Source organism: Myotis daubentonii, chromosome 7, assembly GCF_963259705.1.
Source record: "Myotis daubentonii chromosome 7, mMyoDau2.1, whole genome shotgun sequence".
NCBI lineage: Eukaryota > Metazoa > Chordata > Mammalia > Chiroptera > Vespertilionidae > Myotis > Myotis daubentonii.
The window spans coordinates 60,324,375-60,351,840 of NC_081846.1; the positions used below are offsets into that span (position 1 = coordinate 60,324,375).

A 27,466-nucleotide genomic window follows, 5' to 3' on the forward strand; every position below is an offset into this window, starting at 1 on the left:
GACACAGACAATAGGCTGGTAAAGGCCTAAGGCAGGGCAGGAGGAAGGGGGCAATGCAGGGAAAATTGGAGATATCTGTAAATATCAATCAGGTACCACTATTTTAGACCCCGATGTAAGACTGGCATACGTCTTTTTGAGTACATATTGGTAATACTCATTTTAGTTCATCTTTTGTCTCCCTCTTGACTCTAGACTTTCTCCTTTATCATCTCTGTATTATCTTACACCTAATATAACAGATAATCAACAAGCATTTATTGATTTAATTCCTATAAGAAACAACTGATGACTCTGAAAGCAAGCTTATGAAATAGAGAACAACTCTATTAAAATCAATAAAAAATAAGAACAAACATCAGAAGCATTTACTGGGATTGGTCACTTTCTGAATTCTATAGCATATTAAAAAAAAAAGCCATGAAACAAAGTCTCCAATCAATCCTGGAAATTTCAAGTTTATCTGATGCTATCATAAAGCACATACAAAATAATGTGATAAAATTACACATGTATATCTTTGTAAAGAAAATAAGCAATATTAACTAATAATTTGTTAAATAAAGCCCATAGATGATACAATAATTTCAATCTCACTAACAATTGAAAATCAAAAAAATAATGTCAAATTGGCCACAATAAAAATGATTATAAGGGTATGAGAAAATGGGCAATTTCATATATAATTGTAAATTGCTACAACTTTCTACTTAGTAACTCTGAAATATATATTTAAAAACAACAGCTTCACATGCCCTGTACCCAGGAATTCCATCTTTAGACATTTATATAAAACTAGGGTCCCAGTGCATGAAGATTCGTGCACAGGGGTGGGGGATGTTGAGAGAGGGGTCCCTCAGCCCAACCTGCACCCTCTCCAATCTGGGAGCCCTCATGGGAGCCCTCTCCAATCCAGGAGCTTCTGTCTGTCTTTGCAATCATATGAGCAAATTGTCTGAGACCCCCAACCCAGTTAGATTTGTTGCTCACAGAATAATAGAGGCTTTTTTTTTTCTTTGCTTCATTGGTGGAGATTTCCCAGAAGTTTTAGGGTACCTTCCCTTTAATTTTTCCTAGACACTCTGATTTTACTTATGTCTCTTACCTTTGCTTTCCCTCCATTCCCCACCGCAACAGTAACTTGCTCCAGGCTCACTTTGCTCTAGTGTCTAGGACAGGGGTGGGCAAACTTTTTGACTCGAGGGCCACAATGGGTTCTTAAACTGGACTGGAGGGCCGGAACAAAAGCATGGATGGAGTGTTTGTGTGAACTAATATAAATTCAAAGTAAACATCATTACATAAAAATGTACGGTCTTTTTTTTTTTTAGTTTTATTCATTTCAAACGGGCTGGATCCGGCCCACGGGCTGTAGTTTGCCCACGGCCGGTCTAGGAGATCCATCTAATACCAGAACTATGATTCCCAGCATTTCTGGTGCTCCCCGCACTCTGGGATTCCGCTTCTGGTCCTGGGGCTGCCACCAGAACTGCTATTCCCAGAATTCCTGGTGTTCCATGCACTGGGAGCGACCAAGGGAGCCACAAACCCCCAAGCCTCCGGCTCTCCTGCTCTGTTCTCTGCCCAACGACCGAGGGAGCCACATCCCCCCAAGGGAGCGACTGAGGGAGCGACTGAGGGAGCCAAATCCCCCCAAGCTGCAGGCTCTCCCACTTCTGCTCTCTGCCCGGCACCTGTGTATGCAAATTAACCCACCATCTTTGTTGGGTTAATTTGCATATTCACTCCTGATTGGCTGGTGAGTGTAGCGAAGGGACAGTCAATTTAGATGTTTCTCTTTTATTATATAGGATAGTAAATTTGTAAAGGAGGCACATATATCAAATCTATTATACTATTTACATTATTAAAAAAAGAAATGACTAAAAATCTCAGACTAGGAGATAGGTAATAAGAATTAAGATATATACCTATATTAACATACAATAAAGACCAAGATTAGCACACAATAAAGACATTAAAACGAATGGTATAGAATGATAATTTGACATGAAATGTGTTAATATATTATACAATAAAGCAAGTTATAAAACAGCACACATGGCATAATAACAATATATCTGAATGCAATTGTTAAAAGGTTAATGACCAAATACCTTAATAGAATAGTAGTTTAAATTAACAGTAAAGTTTTTATTTTACATATTTCTATTTTTCCCATTATGGGAATGTATTTAATATCCCTTTCATTATAAAAATAGTTTTTTAAAGTGTGTTTTAAAGAAAAACACATAAACTAATATTCTCAGGGAAGAATGAACTAATATAGTAGCTATTATGCCAGATGAGAGAAGACAGAAGTGCTATCCTAGGCAGTGAAAATAGTATTATTACAGACACGGAAACCAAGAATGAGCATCAGTGTATGGACAGACATTACATGAAGAAGAGCAGCCTAATTTTCTCAGGAAGAAATAAAAGCATTCAGATTTGGCAGTCATTAGGGATTTGGGGACAAAGGTTTATCATGAAAGGAGTGTTGTAAGAAAATTTACCGGGCAGTACTGCACAATCTGCATGCAAGCAGAGATCCTAGAGACAGGGACCTATTCCTGAGACAACTGCTGTGATTTAGAAGTACATGTTGCAGGCTTAAAGAGGAACAGTTGAATTGAGAGACTTTGGGAACTAAGAGAAAGGAACAGCCAGGTACCTGGGTCCTTTGGAGCATTTACTGATATTTCCTCCTGAATGCCCTTTTCCTAGGTATTTTCTTCACTGTGTTTGAGTTCAAATGTCTCCTTCTCCCTGCAGCCTACCCTGGTCTCCCTACACTCCCAGTCTCTCTCTTGACTTTATTTTTCCCCAGAGCACGCATCACTTTCTCACATTCTAGATGAAACACTACTTCATTCTGTGTCTGCTCCCTCAATAAGGAATGTATGTACCCTGAGAGGAAACAAGGCAGAGGGAGGGCGAAGTGGGTAAAGGGGGCAAGTACATGGGAACTGAAGGAACCTAGTCTTCAGGTGGGAGCATGAAAAAGATGCCGAACTATATAATCTTATGCATCTGAAAATAGTATAATGTTATTCAATGTTACCACGATAAATTTAATTTTAAAAATGAGATAAAAGAATATATGTACCCACAAGGGCACAAATGTGTCCCCTATGGTCGAGAATAGTGTGTATCCTCTAATAGGTGCTCCGTGGGTATTTGTGGAATGAACAAACTCATTGGAAATGGTGTGGGAAGAAGTCTGGGATAAAACTGCAATCTCCAATACAGACAAACTTTCCAAATGAGGATGTAATTTGAAGGTTAAATGATGACTTGGCACTTGGACAAACTGACTCTAAATTAAAATGCCCTGAAAATGAATAGCAACTATAAGATCATAGCTGGTAGGAGGCTCCACAGGAATGGTGAATTTGTAGTTTGAGAATTCATTTAAAAAAGAAAAAGGCACCCAGCCAGTGTGGCTCATTGGTTGAGCACTGACTCATGAACCAGGAGGTCATGGTTTGAATCTGGGTCAAGGCACATGCCCAGGGTTGTGGGCTCAATCCTCACTGGGGGTTGGGGGAGAGGTGTGCAGGAAGCAGCCAATCTGTGATTTTCTCTCATCCTCTCCCTTCTCTCTGAAATCAATCAAACATATTTTTAAAAATCAAAAGGCAAGTATCTAGATACTAAGGAAAAGAAGACAAAGACAGATACAGGAAACATCAGAGAGGAGGATTAGGAAGGGGCAATGATACGGTATATAAGGAACAATTGGAAACTATAAAGGGGGGGGGATAATGTTGTGTCTCTGAATCCCAGGAACAACCTTGAGAATAAAGTAACAAATAATGAGATTTTTTCATCCAAAAAACAAAACACGGAAATGTCTGAAAGCAAATAGAGTGGATGGGATTTTAAGTATTAGGTATGTATTGGTAAGCTTTGGAGCTTGAGTCACAACATAACTAGTTATAAAGGAGATGGTTTTAGAGAATAAAGATGCTTTCCCCCACAAACACTAGGAAAGAAAAAAAAACTACAAGAGAAGGATTAATGAGAGTAAGAAATATATAAAAGTTGAAGTGTTACATTTTTGATAGACTAGGTGGAGAGATGATATGCCAAGGAAGGGATAGGACAGCTGGGACTGGGGGCACGGAAAGAGAGACAAGGTCTAAAATAGCTCCCATGGGGAGAGAGCCGGGGAGTACAGAAAAGACAATTAAACAGACTGCCAAATAGCAGCAGAGAGCAGATTGAAGTTTGAAAGCATCCAGTTCTAATGAGCCAAATCTGCTACGCTGTTCGCCTCTAGCAGTGCTCTCTCTCCTGGGAGAAGCAGCAAAGGGAGCAGGAGTTAGAGGTAACCTGTTCTCAGGAATGCGTTGGATGAGGTCAAGGTTATTAATGAAGAGGCCAATCTTGTGTTCCTTGTTGGGAGTGAAAATCCACCTCATCTGAAGCGAGGAGGGCAACAATGGGTGCATCCGATCCAAGGAGGGCGGGACAAGTAATGATTGTGAATCCCAAGCTGAAAGTTGAAACTTTCAAGGAAATTAGAAAGCTTCTAATTTTCTAATCTCTCATCTCCCATTCCTCCACTCCAACCACCCCTGCTGAGACCACAGGAGCCAGGAGAAGCAGAAACTAAATGAGATAAGCAGATTCTTGTCAGAGGACTGCTGTGAAGTGAGCGCACGCAGGTGTGTGTGTGTGTGTGTGTGTGTGTGTGTGTGTGTGTGTGTGTTGGGGGGGAAGTGGGAATGAGGTGGGTGTTAGCATCAATACAATAAAAAGTGGAAATCTAAACTGCATTCAGTTCCAACACATTAGGGTCACTCACTGTTAAATATACTCCATGAAAAAAAAAAAGTGTCTCTATTTTTTTTTGTTATATACAGTTTAGATTACTAAATTATTACTTTCATATAAATATAGGCTTTGCTTTTTAATCAAATCTTCCCACTTCCTGTCGGTGCGATGCAATCATCTAGCGAAGAGGCGGCCCCTCCGCCCCTCTGCCTTCCCCTCACCCCACTCTTCACGTTGCTCATCTGCTCCAACCACCTCCACCTTCTTTTAGTTCCTGGAATCAATCAAGCTGATTCCCAGCTCCGAGCCCTTGTCAGCCTTCACCAGGCCTGCCAAGCTCTGCCTCCAGATCTTTCTGGACAGTCAGGTCTCCTCTGAGGTGTCACCTCCTTGGAAAGGCTTTCCTTGTCAAACTGAAGTAGCCTGGGATGTACTCTTTTCCCCATAGCCTTGTTTTGTTTTGTCTTTTATTATTAAGCCATTTTATCTATAATATCTTGCTCTTTTATTGTTTTGTGGTCTGCCTCTTCCATTTAGAATAGAACCTCCATGAGGAAATGGATTCTGCCTGTCTTGGTCACCATTGTATCACCAGCATTTCAAACACTTCTGAGCACACAGTATACACCCAAGTACTTGTCTAATGAATGAACACATGATTTTTTAAAACCTTAGTATTTTCATGCTAAGTATGATGGGAAGTTACATTGAGTAAGTGTTTATTCACAGGCTGTTACAAAAAGGGTAAAAAGGGTATTACTGCTGTCTCAGAATAACCTGAAAGATTTCATCTGCCTAATTCTAAGCAATAAATATTAGGAGAAAGCAAAATATTGAGAATGAAAGGATAGAGCAGGGGTGGGCAACCCCTGGCACACGTGCCAAACATGGCACACCAGTAACTTTTGCTGGCACGTGAAACCCTCTCTTATAATCTACCATTTACAATTTTTTTCTTAATATCGACTTTTTTATTTTTCAGATAAATTCAGTGTAGGTGCATCTTAGATAAATAAATAATTTTACATAACAAGTTATCTTAAAGACCATAGACATGGATTGACAAGAGAGAGGAAGAGCGATTTCTATGCCTATGCCTTAACTCTCCCTGCCTTCCTAGATCTGACCAGTGTTTTGGTTTTATCCACATACACTTGTGAATCTTTGTTCTCAGTGATGAATTTTGTTAAGACTCGTAATAGGAGTAGCCTGACAGATGAAAGCAGTAGATCGTGCATATCTCTGAAGGTCACGAAATATAAACCTGATGTAAAATCTCTGTCATCAGTGATGCAGCAGCAAAAGTCCCACTGATAATATCAAATGGAGTCATAAAGTTTTCTGTCAGACTATCAGTGTACATGTATACATTGAAAAATAAATGTATTTTTCATTATCATATAGTGTGTTTTTGTCGCTCGAATGAATTTTATTATTTCTTCAAGGTTCTTCACATGCATACACTTTAAGAGATATCAAGTAGGCGTAACATGTTCTCAAAAAATTAGGGTTGGAACGCAGAAGATTTTGAGTCAGAGATTTTGCTGATTTTGGCACGCACTCACAAAAAGGTTGCCCACCCCTGGGATAGAGGATGGAACATCCTTAAAAATGAATCTATGTAAATTTTAGTAAGATAACAAATAGACATAAAAATGTTTATGCTATTTTTATAAGGCTCAGGGAAGTCTGAAAATATAGATATATTTGATAGAATCTGAAACAGTATGGGATTTAATTAGAGCAAATACACAAGTGAAATGTCAGATAAATTTTCCATGATATAATTTCTATAAATTGTGAGTAATATTTATGCTCTTTGGCTTGCTATATTAGATCTAGAAAGCAGGCTTAATTAAGAGGTTACGAGGAAGCAGATTTTAATCTCTTCTTCATAAAAGAAAATATCTAATTAAGAAACTCAGTCTCCATTAAGGTTTCATATTTTCTGTGAAAAGCAATCTCTGTCAGTTCATTGTTTTGTTATTGTTTCGATTTAAAAGAAAGGCGGGAGGGCCCGGCTAGTATGGCTCATTGGTTAAGCATCAACCTGTGAACCATGAGATCACAGTTAGATTCCTGGTCAGGGCACATGCCCAGGTTGTGGCTCAATTCCTAGTAGGGGGCATGAAAGAAGCAACCAATCCATGATTCTTTCTCATCATTGATGTTTCTATCTCTCTCTCCCTCTCCCTTCCTCTCTGAAATCAATTAAAAAATATTTTTAAAAAATAAATAAAAGGGAGGTGGGAGGAAATATTAAAACCTACAGTCCTAACAAATAATGAAATATTACAAAACTTCTAATGACCTTATGTAAGACATTATATACTAACCATGGCCTTTTGAAATATGAAGACATGTTAATTACATAAGGAATACATAAGTAGCCGAAACCGGTTTGGCTCAGTGGATAGAGCGTCGGCTTGCGGACTGAAAGGTCCCAGGTTCGATTCTGGTCAAGGGCATGTACCTGGGTTGTGGCACATCCCCAGTAGGAGATGTGCAGGAGGCAGCTGATCGATGTTTCTCTCTCATCGATGTTTCTAACTCTCTATCTCTCTCCCTTCCTCTCTGTGAAAAAATCAATAAAATATATATATATATATATAAAGGAATACATAAGTAAACTTAAAAAGCAATCTGCTTCAAAATTTCCTTAAGATGTCCATGTAGAAGTCAAAAATCAAAATAATTAATAAGGGAACCTCAGACAAATTCTATTGGGGAGACATGCTACAAAATACCTGGCCTGTACTTTTGAGTATGTCCACGTTAAGAACACAAAGTAAGGTTGAAGAATGTCTCCATCTTGGGAGTAAGAAGACAAGCCATCCTTAAATTGATGTTGAAACAGGGGGGAAATAGCTTGGATAGAAATTACTATGACAACTAATGATATTTGACCTTGCCCTAAGAACTAAATGGTAGTAATGGTATCGTTAAATTTCCTGTTTTAAAATTTCACTGTGATTTTTGTAGGGAAATGTCCTCATTCTTAAGAAAGAAACATAAACTAGCAATAAACAGGAAAAAAGAATGGATAGATAGGTTGGTGAATGGAACTAACGAAAGGCTTCTAGGGCTGTCAAGTGAAACAGAAACTTCTCACGTGTCAGTAACTAGAATAATAAGCAATTGGTAAGTTACAAGCAGGTGTGTCAAAGACAGAAGCATATACGAAATACACCAATAAAAACTGCAACATCTGCTGTTTAAGTTCTACCAATATATGACTACTTCAATAAATAAGATGACTAAAAATTGAAATTTAAATGTAAAGATTTTCTTAAATTAAAAGCCTTTGTAAATTGACTGTATTCTTTATCAACATATGGCATTTTAGAAATACACTATCATATCATTTAAATATTAAGTTAAAAAACTAAATAGAGGACTTAAACCATAAAATATTCTACAGAAATCAAATTTCCGGTATAGATTGATGAGTTCAATGTCTACTCACTGTTCTTAAAAATCTTAATGTTTAAACTGAAGTCATTACTATAATAGAATGCTAGAAAATGACAAACAGCTTCAAGGTGGTTATTTTATGATTCATGCTTTAAAGAGAAAGAAACGCTTATAGAGATTATGTATATTGCCCAATTTTCAAAGAGGTGTTATTTGACAGGTGTAGAAAAATTGCAATGCCTTCTTCACCCTGTTCCTTGGACAAAGCTTTCTACCAAGGTGAGAGATATTTGAGAATGTAGTTTCCCACCTGGCTTTGAAGTTTAAATGTTTCCATGTTACTGCCTATGTTATTTTCTATAGTACTATAGTTTATACATAATAACTAGCATTTTAAGATTGTTAAAACAATACTGGTTAAAATATTGAGAGCTAAAATATGTCTTTCTTTCTCATTACTTGTAGAAAGGGTACAACACAACTGGAATACAACACATATACTAGTATATACATACATATATGTATACAATTACGTGGATAGTATATTATTCCTCTCAGACACCTTTCAGGTTCCAAACGCTCAGGCCCCGAACAAAGTACTCTAATTATTGTTTCATTCCTTTTGACAATTTTACTCTCCTTAGAGAATAGAAAATTGGGGTATATCAATGCTACACTGTGTCTTAACAAATAACACACAGCATGTAGCTTATTCCAAAGCAGAAAAAGAAGAAAAAATATGCTTCAATTTTTTTTTTGGTCAAGGTTCATCTGGGGAAATCGACTGACCCATTTTGACATTAAAGTGCTGCTTTAGCACATGTGCCCGTGCACGCATGCACACACACACACACACACACACACACACACACCCAGGAATTTTCCATTGAGGTTGCACATAGCAGCATATCAAAGCGCTGTCAGTGACACCCTGAATCACCATCCCCAAGGCAAGAATGTGCATGCTGAGTCCAGGCTGCTCACTAATTATGCAGAATTTACTTTAACCTTAAGTCTTTAAAGAAAAATTTTGATTTTAGAAAATGCAAGACTGTAATAAAAACAGAACATCATAATCATTTCTAAGGAGTCATCTCAGTTGCGTTGTTTTTTTTTTTTTGCAGTGAGTATTCCTGAGTTAATATTACATCTGCGATCACCACCACAGCAAATCTTCACATTAAAAGTATCAATTTAATATTACAAAGAAATTAAGAGGCAAGTCATCATTTTCAACATTGTGAGCTGAGAAATTTAACCCAATTTGTTGACAAGCATTGTGCATATAACATAAGCCATTATGAAATAAAGAAACGTGATGGTATATCTCTGTTTTTACTCACCAGTTGTTTCCACAATGCCTTCTAGGATGACGACAATCTCGAACTGTTCAGTTTGCATGCTTCGCTGGGATAGGTCATAAAAGGGGCTTTTGGCATCGATCACGTGGCAAATCGTGAGGGGGGAAACAAGAAAAAGTTGATCTGCCCCTGTACTAAAACCTACATCCAGCTCAAGTTGATCAAGGGGAAGGAACTCACCCTCAGGTGTCTGCCGAGACTAGACAAGCACACAGAAAAAGAGAAGAAATCACCACTTGCACTGAAATTTTCAAGGCAGCCTAACAGTAATTTACATCATTGCCAACATTCTGCACTATCAATCATCAGCAACAAACTCCAAACAAATCTTTATGCAGCTATGTTCTGGCAAATGGGCCGAAATCCCGCATAGCTCATGCGGGACATCCATGCATTATTTATAATATACGACTTACTATAATTACCATTCCCTAACTCGTGAGCTTTGGAGAAATGCCTGGTCCAACAATGGCTGTTAGGACAAACTGTGCAACTGAAAGTACATGTGCTACTTCTTGACATAAATTGCTGCATGGGAACCCATTGCATGGCAGATATTTTCTCAGAAAGCAAATAAGCAGGCAATTCTTATGGAGTTTGTTAAAGCTGAAGAAGGTTGATCAAAATTTAAAGTGAGATTTATTTCATTAATACAAAGCAAAACTTAAGAATTTATTTTCCAGGACTTTTGAAAAGCAACAAATAGATATAAAATAGAAGAGTGGAGATGTTACCATATTAAATTATGTTATGTACACACACAACAGTTCACAGTAAAAATAAAAGGCAGATGCTATTATTTAATGGCTTTCAAACTCCTAATAATAAATTGCATTAAAGTTGTTCACTTCTCTATTTATTTTATGAATTTTAAAGTAGTGTACAAAATTGGGCTAAAGAGAAATTTTTAAGACCAAAATGCCATTTAATAATCTATATTGGATAAACTTATGGTTTATTAAAACTTTCATGAGGCAGCGGCATCTAATATCAATCAGCATAAATCACTGTAAACCCTATTGAAACTTAAATATGCAAATATTTAAAATTAGCAAACCACGAAAGCAAACCTATTTTCTATTCATTTTTACTTTATTTTCCATGTCTGTTACTTATAAGGATCATATATAAACAAATATTAAAGTTTAATTTATATAATGATGCTTGCTGTTTGTGAAATGGGGCTTGGAAACATTTAACAGGTTCTTTGCAAAGCTAATTTAATGAACAAAATAGAATCACAGAATCTATTAACAGGTCTGTCCAATGAAGTGGTAGTTGGAAGAGAAAATCCTTACTTTCAAAATTCCAAGAAATACATTGGCTTTTTATGTAGAATAGATGAGTGTGAAAACACTGAGAAATGTGCTTTAGGAAGATGTACTCTATTGCAAAACAGAACCAAGAGTTTCAAATTGGTGGGCAATTGTACGGCAGCAAGTGCCACAAAGAGTTTCAATAGCAGAATTTCAGAGGCTATTTTCTAACTAATGATACTCAGGACTTTTATTTGTGTAGAAAAAAATCCAATGAAAATATTGAGACTATTTATCTTCTCTACCTTGTGAGTGGTTCATTAAAAAACAAAAAAAAGACATGAAAGAGATTATTGATAAGAAAGAAAAATCCATGAAAAAAACCTGATAGTGCAAAAATAAAAACAGCAGCTCTACCAACCAATATTAGAGAAAACTGGGTATTTCTGGGCTAGTAGAATTCACCTGTGTTTCTGAACCTGTCTTCAACCCAGTAAAACATGGATGAGACCAGCTTCTTTTCAACTACACAGTTGTATAAGTATTGATTAATATAACACAGTAAAAGCCAAAATCAAAACAAAAACCCTGTGTCACTGTTATCTCATCTACTAAGAAACAGGTGCTATATAAACACAAGGTGGTACTCTGATGTTTATAATTGATAAACAGATATTGGTAATTTTATTAACTATTCTAAGCTCTGAAATTTCAGTACTAAATGGAAGTGTTCACAAAGATAATTCTATAAAAACTCAGTTTCCCATTTGTTTAAAAAATCATTTTCCCCAAAGAAGATACATTTTTCTAATGATTATATATGTACCTCAAAATTAAATTTCATCTTCCTTTTTTTTGTATAGCTTTGCTATTAAGCCTCTGTCTCATTCTAAAAGCTTTTGAGTAAGTAATTAACTTTTAAATTCACTGATTATCCAACAACCCATGACAAGAAGTAGCCTAGAAATACCAGGTAGGCAGTCTATCAGGAGAATGCCAACCTAGAGTAAGAAATATTTTGTTTTTAGCAAAGCAGTTTCTTCACATATAGGTAATTTAGACTTAAATATGCATGGAAATGCTCTATTCAAAGTCCATACACCTTCTTATTTAAAAGAAATCGGTCCTACATACTCAAAATTATACCTTCCCTCCCACCACTACCAATGCTTTATGTCCTATCCAAGTATTGGTAGGAAAAACTTGACACTGTACCTCTTACGTGGCACTGTGGATAAAGTAGTAACATTACATTGCTTTGAAAGATGTTTTCCATGTTTATATATTTTTCAAGTAAGTGAAATTCCCTACGTATTAATTGAAAAGTATTTGCCAGTGGATACTATCTAATTTACCCTTCTTTTAAATGACTCGGAGACTCTATATCCCCAATTTTATCTTCAAGTCTTCTTTATGTTAGACAATCAAATATTTCAACTTTCTTACCTCCTTGACTTTTGTTTGCTTTCTTCACTTATTATAGACTGGGAAACCTATTAATCACTGTGGGTTAAATAGAATGCTTTTTTATTTATAAGAGAGGAGGATGTGGTTTTAGTTGGAAGGTGCTTGGAGTTGTGGACTTGTTTAAAATCTGAGCTCCTGGTTAGAGCAAGTTTATGTTCAATCAAACACCTATGATGTTCTAGAAACCTACATAAGCCTACAGAATACATTTTCAGAAGCATAGACTTCTACTCTAGGCTTACAAAAAATTCTAATCTAGGTTTTTCTAATTCTGATGCAATTGCAGACATTTTCTGGGGCCAAGGGGAAAATGCATAGTTTTAAGTCTCTGGACTTGTATAAGCAGAGTGAGAAATCTTTTGTTCAAGGAACTGTGATATACACATGTATATGAAGAGGAGAGGGGAAGGGAGGGGAGGGGAGGGGAGGGAAGGGGAGGGGAGGGGAAGAGGAAGGGGTTATGCATGTCCTTTATAAAATTAAAGCATGATCTCTACCTGGACTATGTAATAAATCAGCAGCATTGATATTCCATTGATATTTCTAATTCTCTTATTTAACTATCAATTGGCCCAGAAATTTTGACAATAGGTGTAAGAAATTTTAGATAAAAACCAATTTAACCTTTATTATGTTATCTCTTATGATATATAAGAAGAAATCTTTCTTTTATAGAGCAATTTGTTAATGGTTCAATTGTATCCTTTAGTTCTTTAAACCTCCTAATTTCAAAGGGAACATAGAACCATGATCATTTTCTAGATAAAATTGTGTAAATAGATATGATGGAGATCAACAATAATTCAAAACAACTGCTAAAGATTAGGATTGATGTAGTAAAGAGTGGATAACTAATGTTGACGTCAATTGATGAAATAATCACTTAGAACTACAAAACTACTGAGTAAACAGGAAAGTGAGAAAAAAGTGAAAAGAAATTCATCGGAATTTGGAAATTCTTAAAAATTCAGAACATAATTTGAAAGCAATAGGACCGGAGTTGGCTTTAATACAACTTCTATTTTCAATTATATAGAATTTTGGGAAGGAAATAAAAACTTTCCTCCATTTGAAAGGTTTTCTGGTTGACTGAACTATAACAAATGCTGGAAGTTAAAATAAAAATCAAAGAAATCTATAGCTTAAAGTTTGTTTAAATTTACTGCCCAAAAATTATAATTAGGAAATCATGGATTTTTAAAATGATTGTTTTTACAATTTAGGTTGTGAAAATCATTTCTAAGTTATTTTTCACAAATAATAAGAAAAATATTATTATTTAAAAATAGTATTCCTATGATACAGATTTTAAATTATGTGCAAATGAATACATGTATAGAATTTAAGGCTTGTTGCTCATTGTATCGTCACATGTACTAATTTCAAAGAAGCAGGTAATGTCAAATGACTTTAAACTGAGAGTCCAAAAAGGCCCACACAATAATTAATTACAATTCTGACTACAGGTGGAAAAAGATTCAAGTCAGAGATGACTAGAAGGGACTATCATGATAGTCCCCAATCACATACTTTACTGATAAATGGCTTTCATATTATAAAAAAAAAAAACAAAAACAAAAAAACCTGTTGAGCACTTGTGCAAAGATATACACACACAAACACACACACACACACACACAACTGGAATACACATTTAGCACTGTCTTGGCATAGCAGATCCACATTTGGTCATCCTCCTTCTGGGAGATTTGTGACCAGTTGTTCCCATTCATTCAGCAAGCACACACTTCACCAATACAATCAATCTCATTGCTGACTTTCTCCCATTTCTCTAACCCATTGCTCCGTTCTAATTATAACCACTGTGGTCTGTCCTGGCTCCGAGGGAGGCTTGGGAAATTTTGAATGAAACATTTAGTCGCTATCATCTGACTCATGAAATTTACCTCTATCGTGTTCTAATGGTTCTCAACCTGTGGGTCGCGACCCCTATGGCGGTCGAATGACCCTTTCACAGGGGTCACCTAAGACCATCCTGCATATCAGATATTTACATTACGATTCATAACAGTAGCAACATTACAGTTACGAAATAGCAACGAAAATAATTTTATGGTTGTGTCACAACATGAGGAACTGTATTTAAAGGGCCAGAAGGTTGAGAACCACTTTGATCCACACCCCATCACCTCCCACAAGTCCCTACTGCAAAAGGGCACTGAAGGCCAATTATAGGGAAAGGGAAAGAAAGAAAAGGAAATCAGGCCCAGCTGGAGAGGGTAAACCAGTCTTGCTAAACACCTCCCCAGGATTTTATCAGTAATTTCACTTCTCCTTAAGTGTGTGTGTGTGTGCGTGTGTGTGTGTGTGTGTGTGTGTGTGTGTGTGTGTGTGTTGAATATATGCTGAAGTCAGGAAGAAAACACATGGAATGAGGTCAGAGTACTCTCTGGAAGCTAAAATTAGGAAATGAGCCCAAATGCCAGCACCACGATAAGGAATAAAAAATGCCTTGTGACTGAAAGCAGTTTTGGCAATGGTTTTGGGACTCAGACCAAAATTAAGGTCAGGTAGAGAAGTGTGTGGATGTATCATTTTATTTAGACCATCTACAATTAAAGTGCGCATTTCTTTTGACTATGTAAGCTTGACATTCCATCAATATCAAGTGGAAAACCCTATGGCCAACATCAATTCTAAAATAAAGATTTTTTAATACTAAGCTACTTATCCCATAAAAATATGTTCACTTTATAAAAAGAAAGTACCTCATGGAATGGAATGGAATTTGTGTTGTAATCAATCATGTGAGACTTTTATGCCATTCAAATGAAAGAATAGCTTTATAATTATTTAGGGGCCTTTTATGGAATTTATAATAACTGTGGACAGAATTTGTATCCTTCCATGCACAAGTGCCCTCCTACTTACAAGCAACCTCAAATGCATTAAATGCCTTTTCCTGCTTCCCTTTATCATTTCTCCTTACCTACTGCTGTTTATATTTGGACCTTTATTTCCCTTATTTATTCAGCCTGTATTCTCCTGAGTACAAGCCACCTTGTCCTTTTCAGTACTAAGTTAAAAATAAAGAACAAAAGCAAACAAAACAACATATTACTACTATTATTTTTTTAAAATAATAACAATTATAGATTTTAAAATTATTGTACCTGTGTCAGAGAAAACAAAGCTAGACTAAATAGGAATTGTGTTCTTTTTTTCCCCAAGTCATAATTAATCCATGTAAAAAAAATCACCCAAATTATAGGATCTAGCTCTAAGAATTCTGGAGTATTCAGCTCTAAACTTTTTCAATATTTTTATTAACAGCTTATATGATGTTCAGAAAAACTGTTTTTGTAAAATAATCATTTATAGGTTTAACTTTTTTAAAAAAGAAGTTAAAAACTAAAGTGCAAACTGGCCTGGCTCAATCAGTGAAAGAGTCCAACAATTTTGTTTTTTATTGCATCTTCACTTGTTCACACGTATATGAGTAAGCCAGATAACACCCAATTTTGAGTATCCATATAAATAAAGAATTTAAAAGTGATACAAAAATAATGTATGTGATACACTAGAAGAAGATTGTAGACCATTACTTTTTCAACAAGTGAAAATTAAGGGTTGCACAGCTGACCTCCCAGGAAAGAAAGAAAACGACTACCTGCAACAAATAAAAATATAAAGAAATATACTTTCATAAGAAAAATTTTTCCTTATCTCTTTATTTCAAAATATGGATCCAATAATAGTTGATTTTAGGTTTACTTTATGTGAATAAGGATTAACTGAGTGCCTATATGTCATATATACATATGACAGCTTCTGAATAAGTTTGTAAATTCCTGAATAATATATCAAAAAAGACAATTAAAACCTTCCCCTAATAAGATGTAAATCTAGGGCAGTCAACCTCTAGTATTAGATTTGTAGAAAGAAGTATGTGAAATGTCCAAATCCTTTATACCCATCAGTAAATTACAGGGTCCAACATTCCAGCCATCAATCTCAACTCCCTAATCCAGACATTTTTATTAAAACTTTCAACTAGATGATGTATTAACATGACATTGCTATTCATTAGTCACTATATTTTAGGTCAAAAGAAAAAGAAAACTAGAATAAATATAAAAATCTAATAAAAATCAGCATGAAGACAAAAATAAGAGAATAGTCATCTTAAAAGAGTTGATAAACTTATAAATATTAATGTAAAAATAACTTCATAGTATATTAATGTTTTTAATTTAATCTGCTTCCTTTTTTGTTTTCTGAGTAGAAAAAGGACCAACTGCTCCAGGCATAAAATTGGAAAATCTATATTTAAATAAATAAATTTCAGTATTCACAAGCTTGGAAGACAGAAATAGTGTTGAAGTAAAATTTGCTTTCATATAAGTGAATAACAATTAAAAACAGGGCAGAGAAGTTATAAAAAACTTCCATCAAAATGTAGACTTCAACAGAAATATGCATGAAAACTCATATCCTTATTCTTACAGTGATTTGTATGGCAAATAATACAATAATTAATAATGCAAGAAAAAACTGGTTTACATACTCACAACTGTGAATCTACATTTTTTTTTTATTACAAAGAGGACGGGAGAGGGAGAGAGAGATAGAAACATCAATGATGAGAGAGAATCACTGATAGGCTGCCTCCTGCATGCCCTGCATTGGGGACTGAGCCTGAAACCAGGGCAGGTGCCCTGACCTGGAATCGAACCCTAACCCCCAGGTTCATAGGTTGAGGCTCAACCACTTAGCCATGCCAGCCAGGCTGTACACCTATTTTTGCCCAAGTCTGTACTAGTATAAGTGAAATTAAATTAGGTAATAGGAATAACATACATAGACTATAATTACTACCATTAAATATAATGGGTGTTGGTTCCTTAAAATTCTGTATATTTCTCTGTATTAAATACACATAAATCTTATATTTAAAATATCAAACGGGGGTTAAAGGAGGAAACTGAATGTGTGTAGTGATTTTTATAAGAAGCTGTATAAGACTAATATCAAAATAGTATACTATATGATTTGGTGTAGGTTCTCTTTTAAAATATAGTTGGCTGTTTTAGGTCAATTCATATCAGCCCCTCAAAAAAATAAGGGAAACATATTAAAAGTAAATCCCCCACCTAATTTTGCTGAATGTTATCAGTTCCCTAATAAAACATGACTCCTTTTTAGTGAAGTCTAAGGAAATAATGCGAACTATGAGAATTCATTTTAATTACCATGGTTACAAGAAAAATCAACTTCAAACTACAACTGGCTGGATGATGAGCTGCCTGCCACCAATCAACTTTCTTGCTTCACAAAAAAGCAAGAGAGAATCCCCCCATATTTTGTTTAAATACATATTTATGCCACATGCCAATCATTTTTAACTTCTAGCAATGATATCTTCCTAACAAATCAAAAGCAAAATATTTTATAGGAATATCATACATATTGCTTTAATTAGATGTTTTTATCACCTTGTGTTGATATAGCACCTTGGTTTAAAGTTGCCAACACTATCAATCTTTCATTATTTTTTTTAAACAGGACATTCCTTAAGGTACATGTGGTACATGGTCTTATGCACAGAAATCATTATTAATGTTCTGAACCACTGTAACGACTGAATAATGCATATTCATTGTACCTTTGTAAAAAACAAACGAACAAACAAAAAATTGATATATAAATTAATTCTAATTATTTCTGGCTTTTTTAAAATAAAACTTGATAAAGTCTAAAAGCACCTAAAATATGTTGCCTTAAAAGGATATTTGCTTTAATAAATGGCTTTACATATTTGGAAAACTAGAGAACAGCATGTAAATGACCTTTAAAGTCTAATTTTAAATTTCCAATAGAGCAATCAATATGGTAATCTACTCTTCAATAAGAATTTCAAAGCAACACATAACATGGGTTCCTTGAGAGACTGCACTGTATTAACAAAGTAGGTCTAACACAGAGAGATTATACATCTTGTTCTATTAACATAACAAGCACATATTACAAATATCAATGCAATAAACATATCTACAACACAACTGCTTAGCTTAACCCAAACTACTCACTCAGTTCAAACAGTGGTCAGTAACACAATATGCTAAGTTAAATAAAAAAAGCTGTATGTAGCTCATTGAAGTTAATTATACAGCATATGATCTATTCAAATTATTTATTGCAGTTATCTTAATGAACATGTACATCAGAAACAGGTTGAAAATTTTCCACCATGCCCTACAAACTTTAATTTCTACACTGTCTGTAAGCATAGTAAATACGTGTCTGATGTGGAATGACAGAACAACTGAACTGCTTTAATCTAACAATTTGCTGAGCAACATGGTCAAGTCATAGGGTAAGATCTCATACGTGAATCATGAAAACGACACGAGGTCCAAACTTTTCAAAGCAGACTGGATCACCTTTAACTGCAACCTAAGTTGAGACTATGTAAAACAATATGTATTTGTAGAGTGCAAATTGAATTTTAAAGCCAAATCTCAACTTATAAATGTAACCGATTCTCATTTTATCAATGCTAAATTTGGAAACTGGCTACGGTTCTGTATGCAAGCTCAGATAAATTTTCATGATTTCATTTAAGGGCACGCTTTTAAAGTTGTGAATACTTGAAAACTACCCAAATCCATCCAAAAGAGGAATTGTAAATAACACTCAGAGAACTGGGCTTATATCCTGGTTCCCAGACTCTAACTGGCTGAGTGATGAGGGTGGGTTTCTCTTCTTGTTTGTAGTAGTGCCCTCTAACGACTAGATGAACTTGGCTTTAGCAACCACTCTTAGGTGCCATTTGTTTTAGCATTTACACTGCTGATGGTAGGAGGCAATCTTCTTTAATGGATGCTGAAAAGCTTTAAGTGAAATCGGTAATTGACAAAGGCTTCATAGAACTAGGCAATTGAGAATAAAATTAACAAGAGGCTCTACAGGAAAAGCACTCAAGCTTTCACAGAATACTTCTCTAGGAAAATATTTAGCAAAAGTAAAATGTTAAAGAACCAGGTGTTGTTTCTTCCACTTTATGAACTGTTTTTTTTTGTTTTGTTTTGTTTTGGTTTTGTTGTGTGTGGTTTTTTTTTTTGGGGGGGGGGAGGGGGGCTCTGTGTTCATTCAAAAGATGGCCCTAGACAGAGTTACTGTTCCTGGCTCTGGAGGAATAATCCACCTGCTGATATTATTAAGGAGGGGGAGGGGGAAAGAAATAATGAAAGGAAGAAGAGCTCTAAGTAAAAGTTGGCTAAGTTCAGCACCTATTTCTTCCAAATAAAAGCTGCCCAGTTCTAGTACCCGAAATTTAAGGAAGCAAAGTATTGACAACAAATCAAAAGAGCTCTAAAGAGCAAAGCAGCAAGGGTAAGGCAGAAAACAGGGCACACTCATTCACCTCTGGGCTCCAGAAAACCAGCGCACTCCTTAAGTGTCACTAGTCCAGAAAGTGATACAAGCACAACCAAACGATGCCTAGGAAGAGCAGGCGAGGGAGTGGAGCCAGGGCAGTACTGCCCACTGTGCTTTCTCGGCCCAAGCCCCCCACCCCACCCTCCCCCACGGAAGTTTACCTGTGGCGGAAGGTGAGACTGAGGGGGTGGGGTGGGTCTCAGGCTGGAGGGGGCGCGGTGGCCGGGTGGGGAAGGGGGCGGGTCGCACTTACTTTGAGCAGCTTGCAGCGGATCTGCGCGGAGACCATGTGGCTGTTGCGCAGGTTGCCCACCCGGAACATGAGCGTGAGTTTGCCGTCCCGCATGGAAATCACCGCGTGCTCGCTGAACATCAGGGTCTCCGCGCGCTTCTTGGGCTGGGACATCTTGATGAACATGCAGCCGATGAGGAAAGCGTCCACGATGGAGCCGAGGATGGACTGGAAGAGGAAGAGGATGATGCCCTCGGGGCACTTGTCGGTGATGTAGCGGTAGCCATAGCCGATGGTGGCCTCGGTCTCGATGAAGAAGAGGAAGGCGGAGGGGAAGTTATAGACATTGGCCACGCAGGGCGTGTAGTTGCCGACGTGAGCTTTGTTGAGGTCGCCCCGAGTGTAGGCGATCACCCACCACATGGACGCCATGAAGAGCCAGGCCACGGTGTAGGTGAGGATGAAGATGAAGAGGTTCCAGCGCCACTTGAGGTCCACCAGGGTGGTGAAGAGGTCCGAGAGGTAGCGGCTCGTCTCGCTGCCCAGGTTGCCGTGCTGCACATTGCACCGGCCGTTCTTGTCCACGAACCGCTGCCGCTTCTTCTTGGGCACCAGCTGCTGCTGCGGGCCCTGGCCCGGCCCCTGGGGCTGCAAGCCCGAACCGCTGGACGAGGTGGTCACTACCTGGTAATCGTCCCCAAATTTCCTTCGGAGTGCAGACATAATACGGAGGGGCGAGCCAGATTCACACGCGAAAGTGAAGGCGCAGGAGCCGAGCGCTGCAAACCAGCACCAATAAGGAGGTGGGGGCGGGGGAGAGAGCGGGGAGCCGAGGGGGGTGGACAAAAGAGAGCGCACCTGGCTTGGGGGGCGCAGCGGCCGGGAGCGGCGGGCTCTGCCGCCGCCGCTCCTCCCCTGGGACGGAGGCTGGCCTCCCCAGCCGAGTCTCTAAAAAGTGTCCTCCCGCCCTCGAGGCAGGAGGGCGGCCAGGACCGCAAGCGCAATTTCGCCTCCAAGCTTCCCGGGGCGTCTCTTTTCTTCCCCCACCACCGGCATCCCGGCCACCCCTTCTCGCCTGGCCCAGCCCTCCTGACTGTCCTCCCCAGCTGACTCTTTAAATGAATAGTTGGCAAGCGAGTTCCACTCCACCTGCCAACTCGCCAGGCTGCCCAGGCTGCGTTACCTGCTGGGACCAGACCCTCCCCCTCCCCCGCCGCTCCCGGATCGCCCGCCCTCCCCGGGACGGCTCCCGCCTGCCCCCGGCGCTCCCCCTCCTATCTTTTGGCCCAAATCCCGCCCCAAGGCATGTCTGCCAAGTAGTGTTGCAACACCCCTTACCCACGCCTCCAGGCTCAGAGTCCCCCGCTCCGCACTCCAGAGAGGTGTCTGCTGGCCGCCGAGTTTCCGTGGGCGCCCCCAGGCCCTCGGGCGGACCCCGAAGGTCCCCAGCTGCCCCCGCGCGCAGCGGAGACGCGGCGGGGCCAGAACCCGGCGCACTCACCCCGCGGAGACGGCGCCGCGGCCGCGGGAGCCCGGCCTCGCTCTGCGCTCAGGGCTGCTTCCCTCGCCCCCACTTTTCCTGCTGTACCTCGATGGGCGCCGGCGCAGTCCCCCGGAGCCCCGTAACTTCCAGAGGGCAGCACGCTGCCCCCACCAGAAGGGTCCTGGCGCCGCGGGCACAGACTGATGGGGGCGCGGGACTTGGGGGTTCCTGGACGCCGCGCTTTCCCAGCTGGCGGCGGCGGCACCGTGGTGAGGGTTCGAGCCTCGAGCTGCCGGTCACTTTGAGGTTAGAGGCCAGCGGCACTCCAGCTTTTCCTCCGCGGCACGGTGCTTTCCTTCACCTCTGTCTTCCTAGGACCTAGGTCTTCCTACTCCCGGCCCGCGCCTCGGGGGCCCGGGGAGAAGACGCCAGGCGCCTGCGGGAGCGGCGGGAGAGCGGGGCTGTGCGATGCGTGTGATCAGCTGCAGAGCCGCGCTAGCCCCGCCTGTCCCCGCTTCCCCCGCGGCTCCACCAGCCCGAATTGCACCTCCGCGCCTCAGTTGAGCCTGCAGTGTCTGGCAGCTCGGGAAAATCGAGCTTCTCCAATGAGAAGCGATTCTCCATTGGCTCCCAACCGCCAGGCAACACTCCTTCGCCGCTCCGCATCAGGCAGCAAGCCCCCAGCAAGCAGCAGATGCTGGTCTCTGAAAGCAAAGGAGTACAATCTGTCTCTATAACTAGGGCTCTCATTGAAACGGATGCCTGGATCGGGGACTGCATCACAGAGATCCCAACTGGCTCCGAGATAAGCATGTCTAGAACTCAAAGTTGCAAGTAGCCAAGGGGGCCTTGGGATGGGAACAGAAAGGAGAAGAAACACTTATAGGAAAGCTCATAATCTCTCCTGAAAATGGCTCCATTAAAAAGGTTCAGGATGTCCAGAGTTAACGCGTGGCTGTAATTGAGGGAAGAAGGCTGGATTGTAATGGCCCAGCTTGGCAGTTAACTTAATGGAGGGTCAAAGTGCAGAAATAGCTCATACAGTGCCCATGTGTAAATACCAGCTTATTTACCACTTTTCATGTTTGTTTTAAAAATGCCATGGTATCTTGTGGCACAGTCATTACATTCAGGCCTTTCAGTACAGATGTATAAAATTGATTTTGTTAGAAAAAATATCATCAAATCCTGAGATTAGTAAAGCAAAAGGCTGCTATAAGACTCTCAAGCAAAGGAAAATAGGTACATAATCACTCGACCAATTCTCTGCCTATAAGCACTCCCCCCTACATCTCCACCCTTAAACCTTAGTGCAGGCAAGCATGTGTGGCCTTCTCATCCACAAACCAAGGGCTTTTCACTGTCATTTAGTTAAAACAGCTACCCGGAGTTACAGGCGCTTCTCCTGCAGGCCGTCTGATAAGAGGCCAGTCATCCTCTTATTCTTTAGGATTACATAAGAAGGGAAAGTGACACTGCGGAAAGTGGGAAATGCTCTGGACCTGGAATCATAAGACCTGATGTGGGTCCTGGCCCTGCCATTCACAAACTGTGTGACCTTGAACAAGTAGCTAAGTATATTTGGGCCCCAGTTTTCTTCTCTGAAAAATTGGGAGTTTCAACATATTTCCAAAATTTGCATGGAAAAAGAGAATGAATGTGGTTCTTTTAACTACTTTTGCTGCCAGGGATGCTATCTCCTGGGCTATAAAAATGCAACAAGGCCAAGAGGAGATTAGAAATGAGTTTTTGGAGTTGACTCCATCCAGTGAACTAACACGGGCAATGTCTTCTTATTTCTGACTGCTCTCCCTCTAACTCAGCGGTTCTCAACCTGTGGGTCGCGACCCCTTTGGTGGTCGAACAACCCTTTCACTGGTGTCGCCTAAGACCATCCTGCATATCAGATATTTACATTACGATTCATAACAGTAGCAACATTACAGTTATGAAGTAGCAACGAAAATAATTTTATGGTTGGGTCACAACATGAGGAACTGTATTTAAAGGGCCAGAAGGTTGAGAACCACTGCTAACTCATTATGCCCTTAACAGGCTGGCTTCTTTCAATTATTAAAACCCACCAAAGCATTATCACCATCCTTGTACCTTTGTGTTACCAGTTCCCTCTTTCTGGAATGTTCTTGCCCTACTATTCCATGTCACTGGCTCCTTCTTTCAATCAGCCTGAATGCTTCTTTCTAGGGAGACCTTTCCTAGCCCTGTACTCTCTGTCACATCAGTTTGGCTCGTTTTCTTCACAACACTTTTTTTCTAAAGGGTATTATCTTCATTTGTTTGTTGTCTCTCTCTCATTACATCACAGTCTTGCAATGCAAGCTCTACAAGAACCAGAACTTTGCCTCTCTCTTTTACTATGTCCCTAACACCTGTCATATACCAGGTCCACAATTAATATCTGTTGGATCAATAATATGTACCAATCCATATTACTAGGAACTCCACATACTTTGAAACTCTCTCTGAGTAATACAAAATTAAAAGTCATCACTAAGTCAGGTCACTTATATGATTTAATATAAAAGAAAATTAAATAAAAAAGGAATACTTCCTATGCTTCTTAGGTATAGAATGTATATTCAATCAGATGCCAAATTCTTTTGATTGTACCACTGCAGTATCTCTCATATGATTTCCCCTCTCCCTTTAAAAATGCTACTATCTTTCTTTAAATCCCAATTTCAGTTTAGGCCCAATGTGAAATGATTTTCTTGCCTTCAGTCTTTTACACCTTCAAACTATCCTACACAGTATTACTAGATCTATTTTCTTGGAATCATAAAAAGTTTGGTAAGGAAATGAAAATGAAAGAGTTCTCTGATTATTTCATTCGATTATTTTATTCCCAAGCTTTTAAACATTCTCACTTTAAAAAAACACACTTTCCTATGAGAAACCTTTGCCATTTTTCAGCAACCAAATTTACAAACAAATAATTTGATACCTCAAGAGACATAATTTAATCTAATCCTCTCCTTTAACAAATAAGCACATTGAGGCTAGAAAGAGAAAATAATTTGTTCAGTATTAGAATTGACAAGTGAAAACGCTGAGATTTGAACCCAGAACATTGTACCTCCAGAACCAGAATGCTCTGCCATCCCTTACAAGGTGCCTGGAAGACAGAGTAGGATTTCTGATTCATATCCAGGGCCACCCTTCACTACACCATGCTTCTCAGAAGCTTGAGATCTCAGGTCCTTACAATATGCCTAACCTCTAGTTCCAAAATTATCTCCTACCCTGCCTTTAATGGGGGCAATACTCCAACCAACTTTGACTGTTCTCAATTCCCCAAAAATGCCCTATATGAATTTCATTTGCTCAATTTCTTCCCTGTCACTTAAGTACCCTTTCTCTATCCCTGCAAAATGCAACTGTCCCGAGAGAAGGAAATAATTTATTTGGCTTTTATTTTCCAGTGCCACCTCCCCCATGAAGCTTTACATTATCTTTCCACTAACAAAAATCTCTCCCTTTTTGAATTCTTACTTGCCTAGATTTGTAATGTGGCTTTTTTTCTTTCTTTCTTTCTTTCTAGCCTATATTTGAGCTCAGCATTTACCAAGAGTTCCCTCAAGAGCACCTTGAGCATCTACCTCTTAATATTTTGATACCATTCAGTACTCCAGTTATCTGACCTTGCCTTGCACGTGGTAAATATTTATAAATATTTAAACAGGACTAAAATTTATTGTGCCAGGCAATATTGTTGGTGCTTGGAACTTTACAATTCGTATTCCCATTGTATAGCTAGAAAGATGGTAGAGCATGTATTCCAAAACATATCTGCCCATTTTCAAGGTCTTCATTTTAAAGAAACAGTACTTCTTGAAACATTAAATATTTGTTCAGGATGCCATAATGTCACACGGTAAAGGTGGCTGAGCCTTGACCTCTCTGTGACATTAAGTCCAACTCCTTGAAAACATGTAAAGATGAACCAAACTCTTCTTCTGTCAGCACAGCTGCTTCCACGATGAGGTTCTGGAGGCCGGCCAGCCCCGCGGTGCCAAAGCCAGGCGGGATGTGTGGGGAATGGATGACAGAAGGCCGCCTAATCAGGTGCTGTCTGATGAACTGAAGTGAAATACTGCAAACAGAACGGGTCAAAGGAAGGAGAGGCACACGATTTCAGCCAAAGCCACAAAGCCAGAAAAACCTGGAAAATATCACCACAGAATGTACAAGCATTTGGAGTCTAACAAATAAAGACAGGGTGGTTATAAACAAACTACCATACAGATCTTGGGAGTAAGGCGGGGAGGGGTTAAAGCTATATTTACCAACAAACTCAATTAAGAACAAGCTACATATTTATTCTGTGTTTACAATGACTAATATCACGAAAAAGTGTAACTTTGAAAACAAGGCATACGATTCTGTGTTTTAATACTGAAAAGGCATGACTTTGCACCTGCACTCACCCTATTATGTAACTGAACAGTGTGAGGAAAAGAGTACATTGACTGTAAAAGAAGAAAAACCTCTGCTCTTGAGAAGTCCAAATTCTAAAAATGACTTAATCGGCCAACTGTGGAAAAAGCCAGGCTTTGAACACCTGAGTACACCTGGAGCGCACCTTCTCGTCATTCACTTATTGTCACTGTGTCCTGCTATGTGATGGTCTGTGCGACTGGAAATATTAATTACTCTCAGGTGAAAATGGTATTATATTTAATACTCCTTTACTCTTAACCCTACCATCCTCTGAACTACAATGAAGAGATGGGCAGGCCTGGGGATCTGAAGCTGTGTGCTTCAAACAGTAACACATTTCCATTGTCACCATAAGTTCTGCTATAGCTGGGAAGAGGTCACTCTTTGAAATTCTATATGCAATTTTAGGCAATGGAATTGTGTTTCTTTTTTTTTTAACCCTCCTAAAATAAGAATACTGAATTTATTTTCTCTCTTGCCAAAAAAAAAAAAAAGAATAAGAAAAATGAAAAGGAGAAATCAGCTTGAGATTTCACTGCACAGATTTGAGAACAGAGCCATTGCCATCCCCTGGCGGTGACTCACCCAGCCCTTAACGTGGGCTCCCAATCCCGGCCTCTGCTTGAGGATTCAGAGAAAAGCTAAATGCCGTCGTCACTTGGAGGCCATTTATTTAGCAACGTTTTCCTGACTTAAACCCTCGCTTTACTCCAGCACTGTGCCTGGGAGTACTCTGGTTTGTGAAAGAATAGAGTCTTTAAAAACTTTTCCAGAACTCGACCTCTGTTAACAAAGAAATGATGGTTTTTCTCAGACCCAAGGGCTTATTGGCAAAGCATCGAGGAAAAACAACAATGTCCTATCATTTTCCATGTCAGTGGAAGTTACACTTCTCAGGATTTCTCCCCTGAGCACACCCATGAAATGCTAGATGTCAAAATATGGACAAGAGTGTTGTTTAGTTCAATACAACAGACACCTAATGGGCACCAACCATGTGCCAAGCATTAGATCAGGTTTGTGCAGGTCGGAAATAATGACGACAAAATCTATTAACAACAACAACAATAATTAATACAATGGAGTAAACACCTAAAGGAAACGATTGCTTTATTTACATTTAGAAGAACAAGTCTCATTAGGAAATACTCCTCTAGCTAATGTAACCTATCAAACTGGAGTCACATTTTGTTAAGCATGAAGTTACCTCTGTCCAAGCAACTTTATTTTGGAAATCTGAAGATAAATTTTTTAAAAATCTTTTTACTGATTTCAGAGAGGGAGAGAGAGAAACATCAATGATGAGAATCATTGATTGGCTGCCTCCTGCACACCCCACAGTGTGGGATGGAACCTGCAACCTGGGCATGTGCCCTGACCCGGAATCAAACCATGACCTTCTGGTTCATAGATCGATGCTCAACCACTGAGCCATGCCAGCTGGGCTAGATTTTTAATGACAAGCTTTCTAAGAGGTAAGATTTTTGCATAATTTAAAAAAGAGGAGATATAATTTGTACTCATCTTTTAGAACCTTACAAACATGTATTAAAATACTAGAAGAAAAATGCAAATAGCCAGCATTTTTGGAGGTGGTAGAGTAAATTTG

General features: G+C 39.0%; 1 protein-coding gene across 3 annotated transcripts in view; it reads right to left on the reverse strand.

Annotated features, from left to right (window-relative positions):
- Positions 1–21,514, reverse strand: part of KCNJ3 (potassium inwardly rectifying channel subfamily J member 3) — a 143,047-nt gene extending 121,533 nt beyond the window's left edge. Inside the window, exons 1-3 of one of the 3 annotated variants that reach the window (XM_059704417.1) lie at positions 21,415–21,514; positions 19,935–20,692; positions 9,540–9,756 (exon numbers count right to left, since the gene is read on the reverse strand). In XM_059704417.1, coding sequence (XP_059560400.1) covers positions 9,540–9,756; positions 19,935–20,636 — 919 coding nt within the window. In that variant the 5' untranslated portion in view covers positions 20,637–20,692; positions 21,415–21,514. Of the gene's footprint in view, positions 1–9,539; positions 9,757–19,934; positions 20,905–21,251; positions 21,319–21,414 lie in introns of those variants that run through there. The other 2 variants (XM_059704416.1, XM_059704418.1) reach the window with 2 other exon arrangements.
- Between the last annotated feature and the right edge of the window lie 5,952 nt (positions 21,515–27,466).